The sequence below is a fragment of the Pleurodeles waltl genome, chromosome 3_1, assembly GCF_031143425.1.
Source record: "Pleurodeles waltl isolate 20211129_DDA chromosome 3_1, aPleWal1.hap1.20221129, whole genome shotgun sequence".
NCBI lineage: Eukaryota > Metazoa > Chordata > Amphibia > Caudata > Salamandridae > Pleurodeles > Pleurodeles waltl.
The window spans coordinates 1,898,980,953-1,899,005,657 of NC_090440.1; the positions used below are offsets into that span (position 1 = coordinate 1,898,980,953).

General features: G+C 42.1%; 1 protein-coding gene across 1 annotated transcript in view; it reads right to left on the reverse strand.

The window, feature by feature from the left end:
* FAM117B (family with sequence similarity 117 member B) overlaps positions 1-20,358 on the reverse strand; it is a 399,159-nt gene extending 378,801 nt beyond the window's left edge. The window contains exon 1 of the mRNA XM_069226040.1: positions 19,592-20,358. Within this exon, the coding sequence (XP_069082141.1) occupies positions 19,592-20,093 (502 nt within the window). The 5' untranslated portion in view covers positions 20,094-20,358. The remainder of the gene's footprint in view (positions 1-19,591) is intronic.
* Between the last annotated feature and the right edge of the window lie 4,347 nt (positions 20,359-24,705).

Here is a 24,705-nt window from a genome sequence, read left to right on the forward strand (position 1 = left end):
TCAAGAAAAGTGCTGGAGCATCCCGGTGTCCTTCTACCGCTCCTGTGCCAATATCAGAAAGAGAGATTCAGTTTCAAGGAAGTTGAGTGCACTAACTCTACTATCACTCTGTCAACATTTACCTGCCCCCCCCCCCCCCTAAGAAGATACAGGGTGCCTGGCTGGACTGGCAAGACGTGGCAGTGTTTTGTCTCTTTCTCTTCCACTCCCCCTTTCTTTTTGGGACACCTGGAAGTGTCGAGAGGTGTTGCAGAAGGTCGGTGGGCATACCATCGCCCCTGCAGACATCCTGCTTTTCAGGTGAGTGGCCCCATCTCGACAGCTACCTACAGGAAGCTGAAGAAATACCAGTAGCTCGTGAGCTACACATTTGAGAAGTCTGCTTTTGTGTTTCACACAATCCTTCAGACTGGAACTGGAGGGCTAACAGCTGCTATACTTGGAAATGCACATGAATAAATGTAGCATTACCTTAATTCATTGTCAAATGGACAACAGTGCATCAAATATCTTGAAAGACAAGGACGAAAATGCATTTTTTGGTCATTCAACACGAGTGCAACTGATTGTGCCCACCGGACAACAGCAGTAAACAATATTATGCCACAGTTAATGCTCAGTAAGCTCCGACTGCCCACGGACTCCACAATAAGGCCTCAAATTGCTGATCTAGATTACAATGCATAGACACAAACATATTTAGGCCGAGCAGCAGACAAATGACCCCAATCCAGAGGAGAAAAGAAAAAAAAAAAAAAAAAAACACACACACACACACACAAAAATCCTTTGGTACACTGACCCATAAATACACAATACCACAAAAATCATCCAAAATCAGACTACCTCATACAAATCATTTGGAAACGTAATACTGAACAATGTTTCTACAAACTCCAACAAAATATATGATATCCAAAGGAAGGTTCATGCAGTCCAAAGATGGTCTTTCCAGATCCACACGAAAGGGCGAACAGTTATGAACAAAAGGTGTTGTAATTACAATAGAAATCAGTAGAGTACAAATGCAATAAAAAAAAAAAAAAAAAAAAAAAAAGCACACACACAACATGATGCAAGAGGGCCCAGTTTTGTCATCGGCCGCAAATTAATTCTACTCCACTATCTATAAAATTATGGGCCCAAAGAGGCACAGTTGGAGTCGGTGATGTCAGTTTTGCAAGGTTTTTTTCAGTGCTGCACGTAAGCAAATAAAATGTAGATAACCTAAATAAAAGGTTTACATAAATACAACATATCATCAAAGCGGGAGCAGGAGGTCGATGAAGTTTCTGTGAGAAGGTATAGCATTCACTTGAAAAAGCAGTATCAAAAGGCAAGTGCATACTTCTGCCCGCAGATTTCTCATCTATGAAAATGTCCCACACCAATGCCCATCATAGGGGAGGACACATTTCACAAACAAATGTAACTAGAAAATGTTTTTTGCTAAACTGTAGGTACATATTCTTAGAGGGATCAATTATTAAAATGTGTTGATGCATGCTAGTATTTAAAAAAAATATGTATATTGGTAAAATTAGTGTAACCAGTTTCAGGAGGGTCAGAAAACATAGCAAAGTTGCCTACTGAATAGAGTTGAAATCTAGAAAACCATGTGTAGAAAGGACTACACTGACAGATATCTTCTACTGAAACACTCATGGCCAGAGCTCTAGAAGCTACTATACCCATTGTGCAATGAGCCCTCAGGAAGGTCCTTTTAGTCATAACATAACAGGTTTTGTTGGAAAGTTCAAACTATCTCCATATGTCACATTTTGAAAACTATTTCCTTTTTTTGCTTCGGATCAAGAGGTGTGGTAACCCTTAAGGATATGTTTGTGCAACTATTCTTAATCACTAGATGGGTATGGTGAAGAAAAGAATGTGAACAGTATTTTTGTCTGATCGAGATGGAAAGCTGACACTACATTACAATGGGAAGACTGATTCCTCTCTGAAATAAGTGTAGTGGACAAAAAACAGCTGATGGTGATTTTACTGTTAAGGCTTGGAGTCTACCCAGTATTAGACAAAAAGTTAAAATTCGGAATAAAATTGTATCAAACATATTGATGTTCTAAAGGCCAAGTCTACATGGACAAAAGAGATAAAATCCTTGTATTACAGAGATGAAGAGCATGTATTAGCCAATCCCCTTTGGGGTTCAGCAACTATGGGCATCTTGAAGAAAGAAAAAAAAAAAAAAAAAAAAAAAGAAGGACAGCTAATTTGAGTCACGAGAAGAAGAAATATCCCTCAGAGAGCCTTTCATCACAGCTATATTGAGCTTTTCCTTTGAATAAAGTAAAAAGCAACATACCCTTCACTGGTCAGTAGTGAATGTATCTTTATCAAACAAAAGTCTAAGTTTCTTCTACCTGCCAGTAAACCATTTGTGCAACGTTTCTTTGCAGTCAAGATGATGCGTGTCACATTATCAGGACAAATATATGTGCTGGGGTTTATTGCCTCAACTCCCAGGTCTGGAAGTGGAGTATTCAAAGGTCTGAGTGAAGCATGTTTCCTTTTTGCCTTCGAGGAGATGACCACTCACCAGTATTCACAAAGTTCTCATTCACAGGGGTGTGGAATTCCTATAGCCAGTCACCCAGGACATATTGTTTGGGGGCAAGGACAACAAGTTTGCAGGTTTATTTTGTCCTTGGGACAAGTAGGTCCAAACCCCTGCAGCATAAACCCTTTGGCTGCCAATTTACAGTACAATATTACAGAGCAGGGAAAGGAATTGTCTGCACTTGAAGAATTTGTGTCCGTATCCTAATGCTATAAAAGTATTTGTGGTTCATTAATATGAAGCCTTTATTATTAGTGTGAGCATTCTAAATAAATGTTGCAAGCCTGTACTGCATTTCTGACAGTGTTCAATTTTTTTTTTTTTTTAAGGTGTACACGTTTACAAAGTTTAAAAACATGAGGTAACCTAATGCTCCCAAAATGTCCTGATAACATGCAAATAATTGCAGAAGCTTGAAAGCAAGATTGATGATTTTTTTGCCTTGAAAATAGTATGTTCACAAAAAAAGCAACTAGCAAAACAAAATGCTTAGCTAAACTACGGTTACAATTTATTTGAAGCATCATTTAGTAAAATATGATGATGCATGCTACTTTTTCCAAGAAATATTTATTATGGAACGTCAGTGTAACCAGTTTCAACAAGATTATGGGAAAGCCGATACGTCAGGCATTGGTGGTCAGTTTTTTGGTTTTGTCAACGTGTGTCTTGATTTGACATGGCTTTTGTAAAACTTTATTGCTGTGGGAGCTGCTGGACCCTCACCATTATAACAAATATTAGCAAAAAGCAAAAACATTTTGGTCACAAAAAGCACACATTGCCACAGTAGTTCCTGAAACTGAACAAAACAACTTAGTGTGCCAATATGATCCTTGTGAAAGAGCAGATTGCGATCATTGTTATGTCATGTGACATGGAAATATTTAGCACAAAACTTATCACCCGTAAGGGTATCCAGGTGCTGAGTAGTAGCAGGTTCTGTAAGTAGGATCACTCGCTGTGAAGCCAGCCAATAGATACAAAGAGAGGGAGGTAGAGTTTTATTAAAACAGAAGGTCTTGGTTAATGAAATACCTAATTAGTGGGCTATACTCAAATAAAGTCACAAAAGTGCACCCATGCTATAGGTCTTTGAATTAGTGCAGATTTGCGAATTTCATGAATTCACAAGCATTTTCCAGAAGTAGACCTGAAAATTGTACTTCTAGAACATATTTGTGAACTGTATTTTAGGACAAGCAAATATGCAGGTGTAGATTTGCATATGTGAAAATCTGTTGATTGTTTACAAGTTCACTCTCCCTTTAACCACTTTTTTCAAAACTCTTGAAGAAGTTTTACTTCTGACCCTTGTCAGGAGTAAATGTCCAACCTTTCTTAGTGTGAGAAATGAATAAAGAAGAGCCGCAAACATGCAAGTTAGTAGTTTTACACAGACTCAAAATGGCATTCAAACCCAGGAACAATTGTTTAACACCACCTCCAGCCCCAGTTTGTCAATCTGCGGAGAGGTGGCAAAATAAGGAAGCTGCTAGTATTCACGCCGTACTATATATAGTATTAGCCCTGACATAATCAGAGAGGTTATTATCAGATTTCTTATATAATGAGATTGCTGCCACAATTTGTCGCCTTGCTACATGGCACCAAAGGGACAAGTAGATACTTTTACAGGACAAGTAGATTTATGAAGCAAAATGTCCCATGGACAAGTAGACATTTTATTGAATTCAACACCACTGCATTCAGATGGAATGTCCAGCACCGATCTAAAGCGCAACTGGACCAAGAATGAATTCCTCCTCATCACAAACAACAATTCAAGACTGGATCGCCAAAAAGAACTTGAACAGCTCACCTCTCAACTAACACCAAATACAAATTAATTTATATTCAAACCAGCATCTCCATAGCCTAGAAAGCAGGGCAGTATGGTACCAGCTATCCCTGCTGAAAATGTTAAACCTTTCTTCACTGCACTAGATTTCAGAGCATCTGTCCAAGACCTACTCCTCTAGCACATGTACTGTGGAAAAGTATTTTCTACAATCTCAAAAAACAACTCCATCTGTTCCTTAAATTTTCAATGCTCCAGCACATCTCAAGTCCATGAATGAGTTCATCCCTATGACCCCAAAAACTAAATATAACTTCACAGATTTCTCCTATAAGCAGTCATCATTTAGGAGCACTGTGATCACCAGAAAGGCAGCCAAAACATAATCCATGCTTACTGTGCCCCCCAAAAAATATATAAATACATTTTTTTTTTTAAATTAACATTTTTTTAAAAATACTTTAGATGGACCTCACCACACTGAAAGCCAAAGCATGCTAGAAACCAAAATCTGCAAAGAGACAAAGCAGCAGATTACCCATTTGTTCATGCCCTCAGAATCTGGTAAAATATTGCTTGGAGTACCAGATATTTCACAAACCTTCCATGATTCAGAAGACCTACAAACACTCATCCTTTGAGGGAAATCTACATCTTCACATGCTACAGACCGTCTCCGACAAGTATTCTACATCTTGTAAGTGATCCTGAACTTTTATCTTAGGTCCCCTGCCTTTGTTCAGTGCCTCTTTGCCCACAAGCTATACTTCAGTGTTACAAATATCCATACATACATACATTTTTGTAACATACTGCTTAAGTGTATTGCTTCTAAACACTTTCAAGAAGGACATTTTGAAGCATGTAGTACCAAGTTGAACATTTACCTCTTCCCTCATACATACTCGCTTCAGTTAAGATTTTAACTAGACTTCTCAAGTCACTGCTTTGTTATAGTCCAAATATAATCTGGTAAATCATTATGCTGATTCCTAGTTTGCAAGTCACTTACTCAAGACAACCACTAATCCAAGGAGCTAGTTCAGGTCTGGTATGCTAGGTGATAAATTTTACATTGTTTTTTTTTTAATAGTTTCACATCATGACAGGATCAGAATTTCTTTATTTACCTTACATCAGAAAAAACATGCCAATGTACACATCACTCTCAGTCATTTCCATACTTGTAGTCAGCCATTTTATAGCAGACCTCCAGGCACATGCACCACACTGCTTAAGCCAATAAACTCACGGTTCAATCCAGCAACTGTTCCCTCAATCAATCATATGGTTTTAATTTCCACCAAAGTTCCTAAAGGGATGCCTTAGGAAAATTAAACTCTGAAAAAGATTCATCAATTGCCTGCTAGACCTCTGGGACTTCACTATCTGTTACAGAGAAACTTGGAAGTGGCTAGAAACTACCCCCGAAAAAGCATTTTTCAAAGAGTGATTCACCTTCACAGGAATGCACCTGAAGCGTTACAACACAGGCTAAATCAATCAAAACAAAAGCACCCTTCTGCTGTAGAATAATCCCCCATGCATGCAGAAGACAGGCTCGGGTGCTGCAAGACCGTCAACATTTTCAACAGGCACAGCCCAAGAAGGCACTGGGGAACGAATGAAGTTTAAATAAAAAGTCAAACATGTGCAGACTCCTAGGTGATAGGACAGACAGTTAAAACTGCAAACAAGATAGGAGACCTTACACTACTAAATAAACATTACCAATACATGCATACTGTTGGTATTGATGGAAGTCATCAATTACCTCAAGTACCTATACACTAGAATTCACAGGTTGAATTGTTTTCAAACAGGTAAACCAGGCTCAGAACTAGCCCAGGTAATTGTTACAATGCTCCAAAGCATTGGATGTGGCCTTTCAAATGCAGGTGTAAGTTGCCAAGCAAAACAAAATATTATCATATGCCTGGACTATTACGGCATGGGGCACAAAATGAATCAAAAACTAAAACACTTAGGTGGGAAAAAGGTTGCTGCAACATGAAGCAAAGCACTTCCTAATCTTGTGTCTAGGTCAAAAACAGTAACTTGCACATCTACAAAGATAAAAGCATAAATAGAAAGAATGTGGCATCATTGGGGACATATGCCCATTGGTCTAGACATCTGAAGATAAACCATAGTTTACGAACAGTTTCAAGCCGTGACTAGTGAATCAGCCAACTCTCCAAATTGATCTGCACGGACGTCAAGGAAATATTTCATTATTGGGATGCACCATGTCACATTCCTTGATGAACTGAAAAACTGTTGTGCATATGAGCTTTATGTAGCTGAAAACAGTGTGACAATCAGGGGTGTGGAATTCTTATAGCCCAATGCCCAGGACATACAGTTTGGGGTCAAGGACCAATTTTCATGTTTATTTTGTCCATGGGACAGGTAGGCCCAACCTCCTGCAGACAAAAATCCTTTGGCTTTGAGTTTACACTACCACATTATGGATGAGGGAAGGGTTGCAGTTAGGGTAGTATGTGTTTCCGTATGAAATGCTATTTGGACTTGTATTTATGGTTCATTAATGCAAAGCCTTTATTATTAGGGTTAGCATTCTAAGGAAACGCCGTAAGCTCGGAATGCACTACTGACAGTGGCTGCAGTATAAAAATGTGTATGCATGTTTGCAAACTTTAACACTATGAGACTACGTATAATGCTATCAGAATGCTCTCTTATGAGATGCAAATATTTGCACAAAAAACTTAAAAGCAAGGTTACATTTTTTTTGCTTTCAAAGAAAAGAAAATGTCCACAAAAAAAATATATATATATACCACTAGGAAACATTTGCTAAACTACTGTGAAAGTTTAGGTACCATTTCTTTGAAGCTTCATTTGTTCAAACGTGTTGCTGCTAGTATTTCCAAAAAGTATTTATTTTTGAAAAAACAGTGTAACCAGTTTCAACAAGATTATAGGGAACATAAAAATAAACTAGCATTGACAAAGGCAATAGTTCTGACATTGTCAATGCCCGTCTTGTTTTGACACGTTTTGTGTAAAACGTTATAGTTGTGGGAGCTGCCAAGCCCTCACCATTATAAAAAACTATAGCAAAAAAGCAACAATGGTCTCAAGATGCTCATATTGCCACAGTAGTTCATGGTACTGAACAAAACTACTTTGTAGACTGATATGATCCATGTGAAAGAGCAGTAACTGGTCACTCACAGTGAAGCCAGCAGACATATAAAGAGACAGAGAGAATTTTAATAAAAAGTATGTTAACTTTAGACCTAATTAGGGGCCCAATTCTTGAAAGAAAAAAAAACACAAAAATTCTCCCATGGTATATGTCCTTGCAGTGCAGATCTACGGCTTTCATGAATTCACAGCAGTAGGCCAGGACATCATACTCCTAGAAAATACCTGTGAACCGCATTTTAGCACAATCAAATATGCATGTGCAGATTTACTCACACAAAAAACTTGAGCGTTTACAAGTTCACTTTCCCGCCAACCACTTTTTTCCCCAACCCTGTAAGAACTTTTACTTCTTGTCATGAGTAAATTTCCAACCTCTCTCAGTATGTGAAAAGATTAGAAAAGATGTGGAGCAACCCCTAAAATGTGCAAGTTAGTATGTTTGCAGATTCAAAAGGACATTTCAATCCTGGAACTATTGCTTACTGTTACCTCCAGCACCAGTATGTAGATAGGCGGAAAGATGGCAAAATAAGAGAATTACTAGTATTCAATCCTACTATAGTTTGTCAGACAGTCTATCAGAGCTATAATGAGAATGCTGCTATATTTTGTTGCCGCACTACATGGCATTAAATGGAAAAGTCGAATTTTTACAAGGCAAGTATGAAGCAAACTGTCTCATGGCCAAGTAGATATTTTATTAAATTCCAAACCCCTAGACAATGACTTGCTTTAACTCCAGCATCAGTTTAGGAATGTACCAAGTAAATGATGTACCAAGATGAAATTGCTTGATCTAGCCAACAGCATTACTCTTTGCCTCTGTGATATTATAGCCTTAGAACCCGCCGTAGCGGGCTCTACCGGCTATTAAAGGCCCGCTCCCCGCGTTAAATGCCCGAGCCGAAGGCGAGGGCATTTAACAAGGGAGAGGGACTTTAATAGCCGGTAGAGCCCGCTACGGCGGGTTCTAAGGCTATTAGAACATTCTGCCACTCAGGGCAGAATGTTCTATTAAAAAAAAAAAATGTTCACGGAGCCAGAGGGGATTAAAATCCCCTCGGGCTCCGTGAGGCTTTATTCACAGCTGTTGCTGTGAACAAAGCGAACATGGGAATGTTGGCGCTGCGGGCTTTTACCGGCCAGTAAAAGCCTGCAGCACTCCATTGTTTTCAATGGAGCCCCCAGCATTCCAAAGTTCTAATAAGAATTAAACATGCTAATCAATTAGTTGAGCACATGCCACAGAAAAACGTGTTACTGACTTCCCATGTTCCACAAGGTAGCACAGAGAGTTAAACGTTTGCTTCAATGACCATTTGCCTCTGCCATTCAGTGTGCTGCTCTAGGATGTTGTGTAGAGTTAAGCAACTGATCCACACTCCCCTAACCTTGTGGAAACCAGCCTGTTCTTGTCTTCACACCCTGCATGACTGAAGTCACTAACTGGATAAAAGTCAGATGTCTCATCACAGGCTAGATCTTCGGCAAGAGCACCTCACCACGGACCTCCAACTGGTGGTCAGCCGAACTCTAACCTACACCCACACCCTGCACCTATGCCAGGAACCTTGGAATAATCTTCGACCGCAAACTGGACATGAGTGCATAAGTCAACGCTGTCACTGAATCCTGCTTCCACATCCTGAAGTTGCGACAGAAGAGCTTCAAATGGCTCCAAGCAACACCAGAAAAACTGTCACTCATGCCCTATTCACCAGCAGCTTGGACTACGGAAACACCCTCTACTCCAGGATCACCAAGCAACTCATTAGAAGACTACAAACCACTCAGAACTCAGTAGCCAGAATCGTCCTGAACCTCTAACACATAGCTAGCATGACACCACGCCACACCTCAGGAAGCTTCAATGGCTCCCAATACACAAACATGTTCTACCTACCTGAACAGTCGCAAGTCCTTCCAACCACCCAGACACTTCCTTTTCACAGGCCCCTCCTCACACACATCAACAAAACCAGGTAAGAGTGGTGTTCACTTACAACACTCCTAAAGCATGGAACGACCTCCCACTCTATATCAGAGCTTCTTCCTCTTGTCTTGAATTCCGCAAGAAGCTGAAGACCTGGCTTTTTAAGTAACCAACCTACCAAAGAACAGGGATTGGACCACACCATTGCCGCACCAGGATACCCTCACTAGTGATAATGAATGTTACAAATACACTTAAAATTACAGCTCGCCCAGGGGGATCAGAAATGCACAGTATAATAATTATTGCCAGGATTTTACTCAGGATTAAGAGAATGGAGATGAAGAAATCAGGTGTCATGCCACTATAAATAACAAAAACATTCACCAATCAAAGTGGATGGAGAGGACCAAGCCATGACTGAAGAATTCATCTATCAGACATGATGGAGGGGCAGGCAGTGACATTAAGAGTAGATTTAACAAGAAAAGGAATGTCTTCACATGCTAAACAATGTGTTGAGTTCATCACAGTAGAGCATCATCACAAAGCAGAGGGTTTACCAGAGCTGTGCTCTGTCCACATTCGTTTATGGATCAGAATGCTGGCAGGTGACAAAAAGTGACATCAAACTGTTAGCCTTCCACACCAGTAACCTGCGATGATTCTCACATTTTCTGACCACAAACCATCTTCAACCAGGAGCTTCTCACCAGTTGCAAGCCAGAGCTCATGATCACCAAGATGAGGAAAAAAATGGAGAAGACATCAGGGGCCATATGTACCAACACATTTTCCCATAGACTCAGAATGGGTAAAACCCTTTGATACATCTGGCCCCAGGAGAAAACAAGACTCCATCACAAAGAAAGATCTTCACTGGACCCCAGAAGATAAACAGAAGAAAGGCATACCAAAGAACAGCCGGGGCAAACTGTGGAAACAGGAATGAAGGCCCTGAACCACAGCAGGGGCACAGTACAGAAACCAGCTCATAAGCTGAGGTCCTTCGTTGCCGCCCTAAAGCCAGTCGCATAACAGGCAATAGACAGATAAGCGACCTGTGCATTCTGAGGGTCAAAAGTTCCAATGGCAGTTGGAGAGCTGTGTTTGTTAGTGCAACTGGTAATGGGAGAGGATGAAGAGGGGAGAGGTTTTGACCTTTTTAAAATGGGTTGCCATATCAATGCCATATCGATGCCACCAAGGAAATTCAGTTTATTAGCAAGTTGCAGTAATCTCAGTAAGACTGCGGAGTAGGTGATTTTGCCTTCTGAAGAACTGTGTATATAACCTCTCCCTATCACAGTAAAGGAATTCAGGTAGTTAGCACATATTGGAAGATCTTTTTTACCCTTCAAAAGCAACTGTAAGGAGCATTAACGAGCCTTTTGATTTGGCCTACTAGTAACATGCAAGACACATGTTCCTTCCCCAGTAAGGTATCTTAAGGGATTAGCTTGGTATTAATAATCATAATAATAATAAAGTGTACCATACTGATCGCAGGTTTTAAATTCCTGCAGGGCCCACTCATCTTTTGATCAATCCTTGGGAAATAAAATGAGCTCATTTTAAATACGTAAAACTATTTTTCAAATTGTTTGGAAGAACTCAGAGGCATGTGTTCTGCAACACATTTCTGCCACATACTATTCAAATGCAGAAATTAAAACCAAGCATTGGCAAAGTCAATAGGTCCCGCCTTTCAGTTGACAACGTAGACCCACTGGCATTGCAAATACTTTGTCAATGCTACTCACCATCAAACAAAAAGTCTTACTGATAATGCTGTGCTTTTTTTTTTTTTTTTTTTTTTTAAATGTACCATTCCAAGATGGCAGACACCAATCTTGAAACCTCTAAAAAAAAAAAAAAAACTCTGAAAAAGGAACAGCCCAGCAGCACATAGCTGTTGCCAGGGATTCCAGAGAGCCGAATAATAAAAAATTTAAAAAATTCCACAGTTTTGACATTTTCCAAAGAGGTATCCCAAATTTCCCAATTATTGCTCTTTTAACATACTTCTAGTTTGTGGCGGAAACCACTGTGAAAACCATGGGTGCTCCCTGAAAGCTAGATATTTCTAAAAAGTGGACAAAATTCTGAATTCAGCAAGGGTTTGTGTAGACCCCTCAAGGTTTTCCCAAAACACCTAACAGCTGAAATAAAGAAAATATGGAATGTGAGTAGGAAAAGAACAGCCATATGTGACAATGTTTTTATTTGTAAGTTATTGTCACAGTGGCCAATTTACAAAAGCAATACTCCATTATGTTCACCAGACCCTTCTGGTTGTGGGATATATAGGGTTAGTAGGCTTACCAAGAACCCAAGGTACCCACAGCCAACAAATGAACTGCACCTTATAATGTTTTTTTAGTGTGTACCAGGAACAGAGTGATTAATATGGTAAAATATAAAGAGTGAAAAATGTGTATCAAGGAGACCTATGCATTTCTGAAATGGACACCAGATCCAGTGGTTATATGTACATCTCTGAATTTGTGGGTACCCATACTACCCTGTGATTCAAAGGGCATTTTTCGAAATGACTTCTTTCTTACACACTGACTTACATTTGGAAGGCACAAAAGCAGAGAAATACAACTAGTAAGAATGACAAATGTTCTACTATTCTGTATTCCCACGTCTCATAATGAAAATGGCACCTTACTTGTGAGTGTAGACCTCTGCCTGCAACAGTAAAGGGCCCAAAACACAACACATTTTTCCACTGAAAACTGACTTTTATTCAATGTGGGTAGTAGTGGATTTTGGGCACTGGCTCAGCGAGCACCTCAGTGAACATAGAAAATCTGTACGGTTTTTAAAACCAGGCACCTAGGGGAATGCAGAATGGGGTACCTTGTGTACCTCCCACCAGGTTTTCCTACCCAGAAGACTTTGTAAACCTCAAAGTTTGACTAACAACACTCATTCTCCTCATACTTTGTTGAGAAAAACTGCTGGAATCTGCAGGGAGTCACAACATACCTACCACCCAGCATTCCTAGGTCTCCAGATAAAAATGGTACTTCACTTGTGTGGCTAGGGCTAGTACTTGCCAGAGGAAAGACCCCAAAATGCAACATGGACACATCATATTTTCCGCTGAAAAAAGAGCCTTTTTGTTGCAAGCATCTAGCTGTGGGTTTTGGGCCAAGCCAGGGTGTGGTGCCTTGCATGGCTCTCAAGAGGTTTTCTTACCCAGAAGCCCTTGCGGACCTCAAACTTTTACAAAATAAACACACATTTTCCTCACATTTGTGATAGAAAGTTCTGGAATCTGCAGGGAGCAAATTTCCTACCACCTACCATACCCTGAAGTCTCTCGATAAAAATGGTATCTCACTTGTGTGGGTAAGGCCTACTGTCCGCGACACTAAAGGCCACAAAACACAACATGAATACATCACATTTTTCCTCTGAATACTGACTTTTTTTTTCCTTTTTCTTGAAACGTGGCTAGCTGTGGATTTTGGGCCTTAGCTTAGCCGGCACCTAGAAAACTGTAGCAAACCTGCACTTTTTTTTTTGCGAACTAGATACCCAGTGGAATCTAGAGTGGGGTGATTTGGGTGGCTCGCACCAGGTTTTCTTATGAAGAAGCCCCTGCAAACCTCAAACTTTGACCAAAAAGAAACATTTCTCACATTTCTGTGATGCAGAGGTCTGGAATCTGCATAGAGCTACAGATTTCCTCCCACCTACCATTTCCCATGTCTCCCAATAACAATGGTATCTCACTGGTGTGGGTAGGCCTTGTGTTCACAACAGAAAAGGCCCCAAAACACAGTGTGGAAACATCAACTTTTCCTGTCACAATAACGGTCTGATTTGGCAACGGGGGTAGCTGCATTTTTTTGCCCAGGGAACAATGGCCACCCAGGGAAAACTACCCAACTCAGGCATTTCTGAAAACTAGACACACAGGGGAATTCAGGGTGGTGTGTCACACGTGGATCTCGCAAAGTTTTCTTACCCACAATGCCCTGCAAATCTCAAAACTTCATCTAGCATTGCACATTTTCCCTTACATTTCTGAGATGTAAAATTCCGGAATCCACAAAATTCCTACCACCCAGCATTCCCCACTTGCCCCAATAAAAATGCTTCCCCATTTGTGTGGCTGGCCCGGAACAGGTGGGTGTCAAACCAAGGTTAATGGGAGTCTTGTGGATTGACTCATTGACCCTGGTTAGATTTATGGGAGAGCCACCCCACACATTAAAGGGTGGGAGGTGGCTCACCCACGTATTGTGCCTTTCAATAGTCCATAATTGGCACAAGTGTTTTTCTGATCCCCCAGAACAGATTGTAGGTTAATACCCCCAAACCTCCCCCATCATCTGGGTGGCAGATTGGGAGCAAATTCTCCCCATTTGCCCTTCAGGGGACAAAGATGTGTTTGACCTTTTAGGGACTGGGTTTGGCCTGTATGTGAGGGCCACATCCATCCCTCAATATTTGCCATAAAAATATTTAAGTAGGCTTTCCCTTGGAGGCATATTGTGGAGTAAAACTCCCCAGACTCCCCCCCACCAGGTCAGAAAGACTGGATTGCCATTTCCGGGGGGGGGGGGGGGGATGTAACTCAACCTGTAGTGTGGGAGGGCAGCCTCCAACTGTTGATATTGCACACAAACAAAAATCATGGGATTCTATTGGGCTTTCTATTTCCTTGGGGGCAGATTGGGTGATACAACTGCTCAAATTAGCCCAAGGGGGAAGGACTGTTGTGGCATTTGTTGAGGTAGGGGCTTAGCCAAATGTGTCGGCAGGCCACTCCACCTCAATTTCTGCCACATAATAGCTTCCTTGGGCTCTGGTGGGTTTTCGGCCCTAGCCATGGGGGCAAGATTGGGTGGCAAAATGGTCCTTGATTAGCACATCTTACGATTGCTTGAGCATGGGGCACATTTACCAACTTACTGACACCTCTTAGAAACATAATTGTTATAATGTATTGCTTTAAGTTCCTTATTAAATAATTTTGTGGGTTTGCTTTAATTTTTTTCATCATTAGAAATGATCTTCAACCACAGGGACCAATGTTATGTGCATTTCTATTACACACATGCATGCAACGCCCATAGAACTAAAAGGTGTTTTAATGCAAGCATTTCATAAGATAATTGGATGCTGTGAAGTACATGTTAGAAAATGGATTTGCTCATTTCCAATACTGTAACTGCTGGATCCACACCCTGTATAACTATTTTAATGAAGTGCACATTTCATTCGCATCATACTTGTAACAAACATTGACAAAGCAATATATTATTATTTTTGAATAGCATATAGAGAATATGTTTTTATTGAGCTTCACTAAAAAGACTGGAATAGCAGAAGCAGCAGGGCAAACTTTTCTAACACAATAGAAGCAGATTGACTAATAGGAGTGTGAGTGGCAGTGTGTGCATGTGTGGGTGCGAGAATGTGAGTAAAAATGTATGAGAGTGCAAGAGATATAGTGAGAAGGAGTGTGAGTGAGAGAATGAGTGCGAGAGAATGTGTGTGTCAGAATGTGTTTGTGTGGGAATGCATGTGTATGTGTGTTATGCTTGCAAGTGTGTTTCTGGTCTTGCATACTGGAAGTTATTATTGCATTATGGACAAGGGCACTAATAGCATATGGGCAGGAGGTGCTACCTATGGCAAACTGCAGGCCCCGACATGCTTCCATTAAGACAGCATCATTGGCTGCGGGGACTCAAACTATCTAACTGAAAAAGCTGCTAGAGCAGTCATAACCAGCAGCAGGGAAACAGAACACGCACCGCAATACCTGGACGAAGAAACTGACCTGATGTGCATAGTTCTTAGCATATGGGGTGGATCCATGGCAAAATGCTGGAACCGATATTTGAGGTAATTCTTGTCATGAGATTTCCTGCACTCATTTTATAGAGGGTGTCAATGGCAAAATGCTGACCCTTGTACACCAGAGAGAATGTTTTAAAGTATCCACGACCAACATGTGGGCAGATATAAAGCCTCTCTCTTAGGTGTGCTTCTTAAATATATTTTTCGGTTGATCCCATAAGGTCAGGTGACACCTGCAATGTACAACCAGACCTAAAAAGTAAAACTCTGAATCTCAGAAATTCTGAAACACATCCATTAACAAAAAAGCACATCACAACACTATACAAGTATCTTAACTTTTCCAGACTGATGCATGAACATATGTCAATGGTTGCCAAGTATTAGTCATTATCCAGAAGCAGTGCAGTGGTTTATTGCATGCTGTTTTATTCAAATCACACTGTTTTCAATCATTGCCAATAATCTTGCACAGTTCCTACCTGCACCCATTCTGCCTGTGAATCATTAAATTCTTCGTAAGTGGATGACAGTGACTATAAGGAACTAGGTAGTTCACAGTTTTCCTGTCAGAATATGTACCCTTTCTGCTGAAGAACATTCATTAAACATTTTTTTCTTAAATTAATATGGGCTCACTTATAGTTAGTTCACTTCATTAAATGTGTCACTGCATGGATGTTAAACTGCATATTTGCACCTAATCGAGTAATCATTGAACTAAATATATATTCTTTCCAATAACTGCCCATGTGTGTACAGAACCCGCCTACAGAATTAGCCACTGCTCAACCCTTATATGTTAAGCAGCATGGATGTTTAATTTTCTTTTCTTCTGAAGAGCAACCCAGGTGTAGGTAGCAGGAATAGTGACAGGAGCTAGGAACGACATGAGACCTGATGCCTTCCTTGCTTCAGAGTAATCTGACCTATGCCTTGGAAAACTGACCTGCAGCATTAAGAGAAGACAGTGGTCAACAGACCTTACCATGAGGCAGGAGGTCTGGACAGGGAGAAGTGAAATTTTACTCAGGAGCCTGTACCTGGCAATTTCAAATTCAGTGAAAGCTGAATACCAAGACTACCTAGACGCAATTCTGTGTGCCACTTTCATCCACCACCGGACACTCCTTGCACTTTTCCTCACTATTGCGGGTTATTTTTCATCTTTGCTTTCTTCCTCAGCCACAATTTCGCCATATTTCTCTTTTGGATTTTTCCCTCTCTTGTTCTGTAACAAAGTCTGATGAAGAAAAATATATGTGGGACCCTGAAAATTAGTGCTTTGGGTTCCACCCTCATCTACTGGCTCAAATCGAGACCTGCTACTAAGCCTAATATTTTGATACGGTACATAAGGACAGCCTTACCCATGAATATTTTACATCTCATTGTGTAAACTAAAACTGTACCTACAGCCAACAATGGGTCAGGAGCATTTTTCTAGACCTGCAATGAGTTGAAGTCTAGTGCAGTGTCAAATCTACAAAAAGTATGTTTGTTATACTATCAGGTTTGCTCAGTTTGTTTAAACTGCATCATTTTTCACTTTAATGTCCTCCTATACTGGCTATGAGGTTAGCTCCGAACCCATTTCTGGAAGTGCTTGACCTGCTGGGAGTAGGGCTGGTTTTAGGGTGGTGCGACTGGTGCAGCCTTTGGTGGGAAGCACGGTGTTTAAAAATAACTTTTGATTTCACAACACGTGAACTTCCTTGTGCATCCAGCAGTTTTCAGGCAACATTTAAAAAATGTCAAGGTAACTCTGGTGATTAAATGTTCCTACTGGTGAGAGATCAGAATTTTGTCTAGCAGCAGTTTAGATTCATCGTAAAGTAGTGCAGAGGGTTAAAGAGCCTGCAGCAAAGAATGTGTACATGCAAATGACAGAACTGAGTGTGAATGAACTAGGAGTAGCGCTATAGGAAAAATAAATGTACGTCAGCCAGAGGCTATGGAGAGATGAGATGCACTGTTGGAGAGTAGGAAGTGGGTGCAAAAAAAAAAAAAAAAAAAAAAAAAAAAAAAAAAAGAAGAAGACTGTTGCACTGGGCGACACCACTAGAATCGCCCCTGGCTGGAAGTGTTAGCCCCCAAAAAATTCAGGTGTAGTTGTGCCCCTGATTACACATAGGAAAAGAAACCCATGTATCAACAGTGTTTAGGGAGAGGGGTGAGGCGCAGAGGGGGAGAGAGACTCTATAGTCTGCACGGCCTCGGTCTAAGGGATGCCTTTTTTGTTGGAAAAACGTGGTACCATAGCCAGTGATAGACTCGTACTTGGGTTATTCTTTTCAATGAGTTTGGAGAAGTAGTGTCCTATCCCTAGTAAAGACATTTAAGCCCTATCAAATTTTGAATGCATCAACTTAATGTGGTTCAACATGCAGCATTTTACACATGTTAAAGAAAAGATTTGGTTGATCACGAACCACCCTCCCCACCTCCCTATTCCCAGGTAAAACTGCCTTGAAATCGTAACTAGTTTTGAACTAAGTAGGTGCCTCAGAGTGTGTTAAAAATCGACAATTTGATAATGTGTTACTTTTAGGCAACGTATAAGGGGATCTCCATAGACCTTACAATCTTGGCCAGCGTTACTTGGCATCGTGTGATAAAACTTACCATATGACTACATAATTCCCAAAGAATGCATTTCTGTTGTTAAATGTTGCGTGCTGATTTTCAGCCATTCAAAGCCTTTCGAATGACAGAGGTTGAGACCCTTGGAGAGTAGTCACACAGGGCAGCTCTGCAGGCCAAGCCATTCCTTAATGTTTCCAGCGTAGCTACACTCAAAGCCACGATAGGAGAAAAGAAGAATTAACTATTGTCTTCCTAGTCTAGTTAGACTACAAGAGGCAAATCCAGTCTTGGTAATCTGATAGAGTTGCCTGTAAATGTATTAAATTGTATCATCCAATCACCAATGCTAACCTAAGAATATGAATACAAATTTTAACCGCCCACTCGCTAATCACTGAAATACTATGTTTGGGAAACAAGGTTTTTGAACTGGGTCCCATAGAAGTTTCTGAAAATATGCTAAAAGATTTCAGGACAACGACATTCTCTCAGCCTTACCCGAACGTTGGCCATTTGATATAATATTTCGGTATACGCTTGCACGCCACTAAGGTATTATTCCTTCTCTGTTTTTTTTTTTTTTTAACTTTGTTTATTGGTATTTTTCAAATGCGTTACATCTCTTGCTCAGGATTAATACAATTAAGGGATCATTCATATGGTGGATTTCGACACAGTCACACATCTCTCTAGACACCCACCCCTCCATAAGACTAACCCCACTGTTACTCATGCGGCTAAGGACTTTAGCACACGTTTACACGCCCTAAACTGCCTTGCGCCAAATGATTTCATGGTAGGTACGTAATCTTTTCAATCACGTCATCCACGCCTTAAATAAATATAAATATATATATATATATATATATATATATATATATATATATATATAAATAAAGTAGAACTGACTATAACAGTGAAGTTGTTCAAAAAAGTGAAAGGTTTTGTGACCCTGGGTGTGGTCCAGCATGGCAAATAATGTTGCCTTTGTTTAATTAGCAAATACACAATACTTTAGGGCAGTGGTTCCCACCCTGTGGTGTAGAGAACGCCTGGGGGCCCGCAAAGCCTCCTCAGGGGGCCAGCGACTGCTTAGAAAATTAAATAATATTAACAGATTAGGTCCCCAACTTTCAGTAATAACTCAGTAGGGGGTCCCTAGATTCCTATAATGATTCAGTGGGGTCCCTGGGTTCCAGTAATGATAACGTGGGGGTCCACAGATGTCAAAAGGTTGGAAACCACTGCTTTAGGAAACTACTGCATAAGCAGTCTTAATACTGGTGTCACCTAGATAAGTGGAGCATTGTGCAAAGATACGAAGCATCGTGATACGTGGCTCTTCGGTCATGGTGACAACCATGTACTGCTATAGAGGAATTTGGCACAAAAACATAAGTATCTGACAATGGAGATGGACGTGCGGCTACTTATTTTCCACTTTACCTTGATTTCATCTAGTCTGCTAACTATTCTGCCACACGGTTCCAAAATACTTAAACAGCGCGTCAGAAGTAGTAAGTAATAAATAAATAAGACAATAATAAGTAATAAATATACAGACACACACGTGGAATTACATGCAATTTGAAGATTTCGACATGCAGACGCACGTGTGGCAAAGGCTAAATGCGCGGCTCTACTCCTCAAGCGCCCTCTTGACCCAGGTCTTTTACTCACTTACCTTTGCAGACAGGAGAGCTGGGGCTCTTTCTCTCCGGGGAACTCCTATGCTCGGGAGAGCGTCTCTGGTTCCAGTTCTTGCCGGTGGGGGGCGCTGAAACAGGGACGGGGGTTGGGTCGACAGGCCACAGGTGGACGGGTGAGGAGCAGGGAGACAGCGCCGGGTGATGCTGTTGCCCCCGTGGCGGGCTCCCTCGCGTACTCCCGGTGGGACCGGCCCGTGCAGCGGCGCTGGCGGTCTGCGTGCCCACAGTGGGGCTTCCCCGCGATGATGTGGAGGGCAGGTGGTGGCGCGTTGCGGAGGGGCTGGTGCTGCGAGGGGGGGCGGTACGTGTGGGGCTGCCCCCTGGGTGCAAGAGTAGAGTCGGTGGGGTGGGCGGGGGGTGCCGAAGCTGAAAAGGGACCGTGGCCCTCATGGGTTGCAACCGCCCCCCCGCAGCTGGGGCTCCACCCCCCGGCGTGCCCGGGGTCGGGGAACCGTTTTTCCTCACACGTTGAGACATATTCAATCGTGGTTCCCCGCACGAGTGTGGTGGGGGAGGGGTTATTGGGGTGCCCCCCACACACGTCACACACCGAACAGCAGCTTCTATTAGAGTCCCGGCAGCGCAGGGCCTGCACTCGGTGACGTCACTTAGGCAGCGGTCCCACTCGTGCTCTGTGTTCCACTACTACCACCACCACCACCACGACGCTTCGCCTCCTTTCTTAATGCCACTCGCTACCGCTCCGTCAACAATAGTGCCAACTCGTGGCCCGCCCATCGACGTCTGCCACTGGTCTGACGCCTCCGGCAGCCCGTACCGGCGTCTTTAGTGATTGGTCAGACCTACTTGACGGATGGCTGGCGTGGTGGAGTGGGGTAATCTTAAAGGAACAGACTCCAGCAACGCAAGTGGAACGGCCCTATATGTTCATTGATGACTTGGTGCCACCCTATCATTTGATGTGGATTGTAAAGGGAGGGGTGCGAGTTTGTCTCCATGGGGATTTTCCGTAAGGCTGTTGCTATGGTAGGAGGGATCTGTCCACCAGAGTATTTACCTGGCAGTGTGTGTTTGTGCAAATAGATAAATGAGTGTTTATGTGAAGAGACATGGTCCTGAGTGTGTTTGTCTGTTTTGGGTAAACTATAGGTGTATCTACGGACACAGAGAAATGATTGTGTTGAAATATTGCTTGTGAAATAATCAGTCTGTGTTACAGCAACACATTCTCTGTTGGAATTTTTAGATTTAAAAAAAAAACAATTTTTGTCGCAGGATAAATTGACGCAGTGTGCATCATTATAAACATAATTTCGCAACCAAAGGAGAGTTACAGACAAAATCAGGGGAATTCTATATCTCCATTAGCTTTATTTGAAGTTGGGGACGTTTTAAGAGAGAGAAAGCAAAATTATATCATTTTTGGCTTACAAATTATCTCCCGGTTAAATCGTAAGGTTGGCATGCATGGATGTAGGGCGATATAATCTTGCCGGTAGAGCATGTTGTGTAGAGAAGTCGCAAAGCATGGAGCTCGTCACACTTCCTCAGATTAAAGTACATTAAACGTGCAGAGAAGAATAATAGAAAACCTATCCTGTAGTTTTGACACAAGTTATATGAGGGTTAGAGAGTGCATGATCAAGGTAACCCGAAGATCAACAGTGCAACCCTAAGGAGTTTGCAGTGGTCTAAGCAAACTGCTTCTGCGTGCCATGTGTACCTCCACCAAATTGGAGAATCGACAGTTGGCGAATGTGGAGTCAAAGCGCAGCTCCAGCCAATGTGAAGTGTTTAAAGATAAGGAACGGTACACAGAGAAGTCATCAAATCGGTGGCCAACCACCTGCTAGCATGGCGTGGTGAGCAAAAAAATGATGGATTAAACCCAGATCTTTGTTACTGGGGGTGAATGTTTGATTTGCTCTGCATTCCGTTCATCATCTGTTCTTTTTGCATTTGTCGCCCCAAGTGGGAAGGGTATGTCCAGACGTGGGTCCCGTGCTCACTGCGCCACTGAATTCAAGATTGCCTAGCTGATGAAGGGTGATACCCTGAAACCGGTCCTCGGATGCTTGTTTCCAGTCCACAGATGACCTGGCTTGACAGTTCGGGCTGGACTGTTCCCATGGGGAACAGGGTCAAGACTGATTTGCATATGGCTGGGTCCAAACTGGAACGGCATGGGTGGCAAAAAAACGATGGATTTAGGCCCAGGTCTCTGTACTGGGGATGAATGTTTGACATTGTTCAGCATTCTGTCCATCACTTGTTCTTTTTGCATTTGCTGGGTGGCAGCTCAGTATGGCTCCAGAAAAGTGAAAGGCTCCAAGGAAGACCAAGAAAGAAGTCATAGTTGTACAGGTTGTCCAAAATGACCCAGATGCCACAACATCACAGGGCTTTAGGGATGGCATGGAAGAAACGGGTCCTAGTGGACACCAGACAGTATCAGAGAGAACTCTATTTCTGGTGTCAGTCAATCCCGTAAACAGTACTGACACCTTTCCAGAAACTACCACCACCATTTGATACTGCTAAAAAGCAAAATAGTGGCGATAGACGGACTCCTTCCCTGACACCGGTAGACGACTCCCACACCCTCCCCAGCAATCACCTGATCCCCCCCACCCCAATACAGTCACAGTTGCCCCCACACCCCAGCAATCACCTGAACCCCCACCTCCATACAGTCACCCAGCACCCCAACCCCTCACTCCCCAGCAATCACCTGACCCCTCCACTGCCCTACAGTCATAGCGCCCCAACCCCCACCCACTCCCCACATACATGCACACACGCACCACGCATGCAAACATTCACCTCCACTTCCAGACACGCATCCACTTACACACATCCATACACGCATCCACTCACATATACTCCCATGCATTGAGGCACACATCCACACTAACATACTCACATGCATACACACTGACATGCAGAGATGCACTCATGCATCATTCATACACGCATACAACCACAACACTCACAGACGCATTCACACACGCACACACACACACAGGCAGACACCACACACAACACTCCCCCTCCCCTGTTGAACGCCCGACTTACCTTGTCCTACAAGGAGGTTGTCTGGCAGGGAACGGGAAGGGGCGCTGCTACCGCCAGCAGCGCCCCGCCAGCAGGACACCGCCAGGCTATATTAATGATCATAATACGTCTGGCGGCGTCCTTCTGGCGGTGTAGGTGGTAGCACCAGCATGGATACTGACGGATATCCGCCCAAAATGTGTCAGAAATCCGGCAGTACCCATAATATGGCAGGCGGAAGACTGCCAGCACTGGCGGTCTTCTGGCGCTCGTGGCTTCAGCAGTCTAAAGAAAAGACCGCTGAAGTCATAATGAAGGCCTATGTTATTAAGGGTGTATATTCTGTTGGACAGAGTATTCATGCCATTATAGACAACGGCTATAGCCTTTTCCATATTTTCCTTATCTGTCTGCCTTAAAGATGCAGCTGCTTCCCTTTGAGAAAGCTTCCATATTTCATTGTATATGGCATACAGGAATTGTTTAGAGTTGGACCCAGCAAGAAATCATGCAAGTCTACTTTCTCTGGTAGGAGATTAAGATTTTCTTAAATGCTGCTAAGGTGTTAGTCTGTAACCATTGTTGGCACAGTTTACCCACACTGTATGTGGTAGCCATACCTGAGTGTTGGCCCGATACATCGAGAGGGTCCAGCCGGATAATCTTGAAACCCCCTGAGGAATTAACAAAACACGCCTGACACCCTTTGTGTCTATTGGCCACAATAACCACCAGCCGGGACTTGAAAGTGTGGAATTATAGGTACCATCCTGAACCCGAGCATTCAGTTCTTCCTCAGTGACATTTAGGAATGATTGACAATTGGTGAATTTGACTGGTGTGTGGATACTGGGATCATTGATTTCCTTTATTTTTGCTAACCCTAGGCAGGATGTTTGTTGAATCGTGTCATTTAAAAATATCATCTGGACAGGAATAATGCATGCTCTAAACAAAGCTTCCCCACTCTGAATTTGCCAATCTTGTGTTCCCCATACACTTTTCACATCGATAGTGCTCTTCAAGTATTCATAACCTTCCACAGCAAGTCGGGAAACAAAGGAATCTGAATAGATTAATTTGATGTCCATTAGCAACATTTTCCGCATTTTGGATGGTGGTGATTTGAAGTAATATGACTCTGAATTTGTAGTGTCATGCCGAGAAAAGTATGCAAATGTGTCTATGTATGTTTTGGGGCCCCCAATGGTGAAGTTGAACAGTTTTCCCACTGACTGTAATTAAATACTGATCTATGTCTAGTTGCTCGGTGCAGATAGTAATGTCCCCAATGATTATAACATAACATTTCCCCATAATTCGCTGTGTTCATACATACATCATCACTTTCAAATACAGTGTAATCCTACAGCTCAGCAAGCACAGAATCAACTGTTTGAACATTCCAGTAATCAGAAACAACACCAGGTGTAATTACATCAGTCATTGAAATTTTGAATACATATGGAATTTGAATAACCTTAGTAGGCCCGTAAATATCAAATGGAACTTTATCTCAAACAGTCCCATCTGGAATTGGTACTGCTGAAATGTTCACAAGTGACAAGTCTCTTCGAACCTTATGTGAGGAAAGATATGGTGTTAAAACTTCATCCACTGGCTCAAAAGAGGAGTGTTCAGGAAGATAATGACCATTTATCAGGAGAAAGAAAACGGTCACAAAACCAATCCATAACAAAAAGGCAAACAATGTTAAGTACCCACAGATAATTCGATGGAGAAACCAAATAGTTGTTTTGAGCCATATATACAGCTTACGTGTCTTTAAAATAGCTTCTATTACAGATGTAGATGAAGTTGTAGAAGAGTCATCTTGGTCGATGAAAAAAGCCAGAAGCAGTCTCTGCGAACACAGGAGTGGGTGCATTACTGGTGGATGGGTCCACTTTGCGTGGATGTTCATAGTAGACGGTGTCATCAGTTTGCATGGAATTGGAGTAGAAGTCAGCTACATCTTGGACAGTTTTCAGTGAAGTGATAATAGGAATCAACAGAAGCTCTTTCTCTACCCTCCCCATGCTCGAGGAGGCATTTGTAGCATTGTTGTACATGC